This window comes from Poecilia reticulata, linkage group LG16, assembly GCF_000633615.1.
Source record: "Poecilia reticulata strain Guanapo linkage group LG16, Guppy_female_1.0+MT, whole genome shotgun sequence".
Lineage (NCBI taxonomy): Eukaryota > Metazoa > Chordata > Actinopteri > Cyprinodontiformes > Poeciliidae > Poecilia > Poecilia reticulata.
Genome location: NC_024346.1, coordinates 14,368,342 through 14,374,025, shown reverse-complemented (window position 1 = coordinate 14,374,025; position 5,684 = coordinate 14,368,342). Strand labels below are relative to the sequence as shown.

General features: G+C 39.4%; 2 protein-coding genes across 4 annotated transcripts; one reads left to right on the top strand and one right to left on the bottom strand.

Moving 5' to 3' along the window:
* Nucleotides 1-229: 229 nt before the first annotated feature.
* LOC103477908 (trypsin-like) lies at nt 230-2,538 on the bottom strand. 3 transcript variants are annotated; one of them, XM_017309740.1, is made up of 6 exons: nt 2,222-2,538; nt 1,884-2,040; nt 1,344-1,442; nt 733-899; nt 508-644; nt 230-415 (listed from the first exon to the last, which is right to left on the bottom strand). In XM_017309740.1, exons 2-6 carry the CDS (start codon nt 1,970-1,972, stop codon nt 263-265), a joined length of 645 nt encoding a protein of 214 aa, XP_017165229.1. In that variant the 5' UTR covers nt 1,973-2,040; nt 2,222-2,538; the 3' UTR covers nt 230-262. The 3 variants fall into 3 exon arrangements, with proteins under 3 accessions (XP_017165229.1, XP_008429477.1, XP_017165228.1); XM_008431255.1 differs by lacking the exon at nt 2,222-2,538 and adding an exon at nt 2,146-2,161; XM_017309739.1 differs by lacking the exons at nt 1,884-2,040; nt 2,222-2,538 and having other exon boundaries at nt 1,344-1,868.
* A 418-nt stretch (nt 2,539-2,956) lies between these two features.
* On the top strand, nt 2,957-5,684 carry LOC103477911 (trypsin-2-like). The gene is made up of 5 exons (XM_008431257.2): nt 2,957-3,147; nt 3,235-3,388; nt 3,471-3,730; nt 4,644-4,780; nt 4,875-5,684. The coding sequence occupies exons 1-5, from the start codon at nt 2,988-2,990 to the stop codon at nt 5,025-5,027; spliced, it is 864 nt and encodes a 287-aa protein (XP_008429479.2). The 5' UTR covers nt 2,957-2,987; the 3' UTR covers nt 5,028-5,684.

The following is a 5,684-nucleotide window of genomic DNA, read 5'->3' as shown; positions in this document are numbered from 1 at the left end:
TTTTTTTAGTGTGCTTGAGTTTCACTCAAGCTGTTTCAGACTTAGTATTTACTTTCAGTTGATAAAGTTTTGAACTCTGATATATATTGTCTTCAAAATATGTGAGAAAGTGTGTGAAATCATATAGAAAAAACTCAAGTGAGTTCAGAGACCTGAAAGAGAAGAACAAGGATAAGTTAGAGAAAGTAGAATAACCCATGAATTGTGAACATAAGGTCAATGAACTCGGTTGGGAGGAGAGAAGGATTTATATATATATTTTTTAAGGATTGGCTGCAAGAGTGTCTTCAATCCAGTAGAGGAACTCGCATACTTTAACATAAACCCCAGGGTAGTTGGGCTGAGCGCAGCCTTGACCCCATGACACCAGGCCGTGCACTTCTCCAACACACACCAGAGGGCTGCCAGAGTCACCCTGAAACACACACGCACACACACACACACAGAGTAAAAGTGTGAAGCTCCCAAACACATTCACATCTGTTGGTTCAGTTCTGGGACACTCACATTGCATGCGTCTCTGCCTCCATCCATGTAACCGGCACACACCATCCTGCGCGTGATCATGCCTGGATAGGCGTTTTCACAGTCCTCGTCATCCACTATGGGTACATCCAAACACTGCAGACGGGTGGGCATGTTCACTGTAACAGAAACACGGTGGAGACTCTCACAGAAACCCCAAGTTATTCATGCAGTTACGGTGGTTGATGTTGTCCCAATTTGAATCACCTTCCTCGCCATCTTTAGCAGTGTTCCCCCATCCGGACACGGAGCAGGGGAGGCCTCCCATTGGACAGCCGGTGGGTAGTGAGATGGGTGCAACTGCCTCAGTCACCTCCACTGGATGGAAGAGCTTGATCAGCATGATGTCATAGTCCAGAGTCTGGTAGTCATAGCTACACATGGAGAAAACTAAAACTCAAATGCTTATCTGCACTGATTGCATGCATGAATTAAAGATACTGAAGCTTGCTGCTGTGTTTTCCACTGGCATGGAAAAAGAAAGAAAAAAAGCCTTTTTATTGTTACATTGTTACATTTTTTGGGATATTCTGTTTCTTTAAAGCTGATTTTGTGAGCTGATAAGTCTTAAAGTTTGTGTCATGAAACTTTTCTTCAGGATGAGGTAAATCAGCCATTAGCTCAAAGTTATCTCCAGCTATCTTATTCAAAATTCATGTTTGGTAGATGATGATGATCCCCAAAGGTTTGGATTTTGAATCCTTTCTTCTGATATGCACACACAGCTCACTGTAGACCAGAGGGAAATAACTGCGAAGTGTAGCTTGTGCTTAAAGGGAAAAGACAGAGAATGTGGACGAGTGCTGTGGTGCATTCACTTTGGGTGCCAGATGATGGTGTCAGTCTTCATGAGTTGCTCTGTTCCCTCAAACACACGTACATCATGTTCTCCCAGGAAGATCTGCATCGAATATGGACTGACAGAAGAAACACGCACAGCTTTGATGTAGGAAAAAACTTTCACAGATGCAATGCTGTACATGACGACATCAACAAGGTCATGTATTTGAAGCATTTATTCATTTCACTGTTAAAGCATAAAGCTAATGGAAACTCATAATGGAGTTATCAAAAAATCTGATTAATGTGATTTTTTATTTTTATTTTTTTTAACAATAAAAAATATTGTAATACAGATATGTCGGCCTCCTAAAATATTTGTCCATGTTTTGGATAGTATATGCATTTAGTAGTCTTTTTGAGGCATATAGAGGCTATACGCCTGTGACTCTCCATTGGTTTCTCTCATCTTCCTCTTGATAAGGGTTTAAACTTGCCCTTTACATTTATTGTCATTTGTACAAGGACACAAATATGCAAAATTAACAACTACTTCTGCTGCATCTGTGCATACATACTTGTACCAGCAGTGTGCGACAGAGAGCACCCACTGCGTACTGATGAGCACTCCTCCACAGAAGTGGTACCCATAGTTAAGGGACGCCATGTAAGGTCGAGAGTGCGGCTCACACTCCTGCCCACCGATGATCCTTCCATCATAGTGGGGAACTGCCACTGTTACACACAGACATAGGACAAAGATACGTCAAATAAAATATGTTGCACAGCCAACTTGCTTTTTAATTTTAAGTTTTGCAGCGCATATAACCATATGCTCACGTGCTTTTATGGATAAACAAGATCAACAACATGATATTGGTGTGCGTCCTTCTGGGAGTTATTACAGCATATTTACCAGCAGCTCCAATAAGCAGCAGAACATAGAGCAGTCTCGTGGTTTTAAGAGATCAGAAGGTATCCCGGCCCACAGTGGATCATATATATATATCCCACTAGCCTGCTGTGCTCAGCCTTTTTCAGCCTTCACTTTTTTTTTTCTTTTTTCTGTGAAACTGTGTTATCACTGAGTTTTTCGATTTGTTGCTGAATGTTTAACCTCTAAATCTGTTGTCTTATCTCTCACTACATTTCTTATTTGTCCAGCCCAGCCACATCACAGCACACCCTCTAATGTCATCTGTACGTCTTCTCAAGGTTTTCACACAGTTAACTGCTATTAGTTGTTTTTTTCTTTTTTTTAGAATTTCCCAGTGAGCTAATGTATGTTGCAATGTTTATAAAGAAATATAAATAAAATATAAAGAAAAAGCTGTGACAGCCAAAAATGTTTAAATAAAATATGTGGCAAAAGAAATGAATAAATAGTAAAAGTGCTGGTGTGTGGCTGTGGTTTAGGTCATCAATGTGAGAAAAAAAAATCCATCTGTGGTGTCTGAAGCAGGAAAATGACTAAAACTGTCTTTTTTTCACCCAAACAAGTCAGCCAACAATTTTATGAAAAAAACTAAACAGATATAAGCAGTTGGCATATTTTCAAAGTGTATATAGTGTGTTGTTTTTACCTCATTAAGATAATTCCTGGCTTTCTTTTGTAAAAAAAATAAATAAATAAATAAATACTCACAGACCCGAGTTGTGGGTAGAGATCGGGGTGGAGGAGAATGAGGGTGGAGGTGACAAGATGTCGAGAAGGAGGAGGGATCCAGTGGAGGTCACATAAATGCAGAGGGCAGCAGGTCATCCACATTCACTCTGGTTGTAGAAAGTCAGGAGTAAACCACAAAATGAATGTCATTTTTCTCCTGCTCCTGGGAGCTGCAGGTAAAGTCTTTGCAGTATCTAAACATGATTTATGATGAAGAAATTTGCAGAAACTTGAAGAAGATGAGCACTTTGCTGATGTCACAGCTGCAGCCGCCCTGGACGACAAGATAGTGGGAGGCTACCAGTGTGAAGCCCATTCTCAGCCCTGGCAGGCGTCCCTCAATATCGGCTATCACTTCTGCGGAGGCTCTCTCATTAACGACCAGTGGATCATCTCTGCTGCCCATTGCTGGCAAAAGTGTGTACTACACCCACAGCACACAAATGCCTCAATTTAACTCTTCAGAATGAAAATCATGTGTTGCTTGTCTCCCTTTCAGCCCTTATTCACAGATTGCCATTTTGGGTGAGAATCACATCTGGATGCATGAAGGTACTGAGCAGTTCATGGCTGTTGATGCCATCTACTGGCACGAGAGTTACGATTACCAGACCTTCGACTATGACATCATGCTGATGAAACTGGCACATCCAGTGGCAATCAATGAGTATGTGAAGCCTGTTGCTCTGCCCAAAGCCTGTCCCTCACCCGGAGACATGTGCATGGTGTCTGGATGGGGGAACATCTACACTGATCAAGGTGAGATGTGTCTTTACTTTGGAAAATAGTCTGTTGTTTTTGTTTGTTTGTTTGTTTTCTTCTAATCTGAGATGTATTACTGGCTTCAGACACAGCAGGAGTAGCACATGAATAATGTTAAATTATACTCACTTTTGCATATGTGCAGTAAAACAATGATGTCTGTCTGCATTTTTCACATTTCTATATCAAGAAGACAATAAAATGTATTTGTTTATATTAAATATACATTTTAAGCAGACTTGGTTTTAGTTTTTAGCTTTTTCTTATGGATATTTGCAAAATATATAACTTTTACATTTTCAGTAATGGACATTGAGAATTTTCTATGAAATTATGCAAAAGCTTCAGTCGTCTTTGCACTAACTGCTGTAGTTTGAATAATAGTCATGCATATATTCCTCCCTACCTATTTAACTGATTTTCTAAGTAGTGCATAGTAGCAAAATGAAAGAAAAATTGCTAGATATTCTATCAATTATTTTAGAACCTATACTTGAAAATATGGCACATTTATATATATTTAGTCTACGTGGGAAAATTCTTCCATTCTTCTTTGCTGGACACACCAGCTGCAGTGCAGTGGAGCTCAGTCATCTCTGCCGCTGCCATCTTTCACCAAAGAAATTGTGTGTTTAGAATGCATTAGTTTCTCCCACAATTGAATTATGGAGAGGCCAGAAAATTTGGTTTCAACAGCATTAAATGTCCAACATTTCTTTTCACTTTTTTTTGATGGTTTATTACGTTAAATTTAAATACAATGCATTTAATTCGTGGATATAACACTGCAAAATGTGGAGTAGCTCAAGGGGTATAATTTTCCACTTACATATCAGCGATGTCGCTGAGATTTTTTTTTCAATAAGTTAAAAAATATATATGTTTTTTTCCAACTTCTCTCAAATTACAGTGTTCAACCCATTTTACCTCCAGTGTGTGGAAGTGCCCATATTGTCCAACAAGGAATGTGAGAACTCCTACCCTGGCATGATCACTGAGCGTATGGTGTGTGCAGGATATCTGGAGGGAGGCAAGGATGCTTGTCAGGTATTTTATGCACAATTGCACAAAAATGGATCAACTGTACAACTCTTCTGAAGGATTTTTTTTTCTTTTTTCCACCTCACTTTGTCCTGCTCAGGGTGACTCCGGCGGTCCTCTGGTGTGTAATGGAGAGCTGCAGGGAATAGTGTCTTGGGGTCAGGGCTGCGCTCAGCCCAACTACCCGGGTGTTTACACCAAAGTTTGTGCTCTCATGCCCTGGATCAACGAGATTCTTTCCAGATACAGCTAAGGCTGTGATCTCATTTTACGAAACAACATGAAAAAGAGGAAATGAGGGGAGATAAACGGAGGCAGAAATAATCAGGAGGATGTTGAAGGTGGTTCAGAAAAAAAAAATAAAAAAGATCAGCAGAGCAGAAAAGCTGCTATTGGTAGAAGGAATCATCTAAAACCAGTGAGATTCAACATACATACATCAGAATAATCAGACAATGGCTGAATTGAGCTAACTGTAAACAAAATATGCATATCTCAATGGTGGTCTTTTGTTTAACAATAGCTCTGCTTTTCTTCATTAATCTGATGAATTTTAATCTGTTTTGACAATATCAAAGAGAAACACAGTTTTATCTCTACCAACAAGAAGTTAATTATTTCCTTTAAAAAATACCTGTGTGCACAGATCTGTATGCATGCATGTGATTTGTTTTTAAATCCATATTTGGTATCAGGAGATCACTTTGAATTTATTTTTTGCTAATTTTGGGACATTTTACTGAACAAGACCCACACTATTCTGCTGCTGCACCATCCATAAAGAGAGGAAAAAAAATCCATCTGTCATTTTTTTTCCACCCTTTTTGCCATAAGTGGAGTCTAAAAGCCTTCTACTTTGAAGCTTTCCTCAACCAAACAAATAAAGATAAGTGCTGCTTTCTGCGCTCCA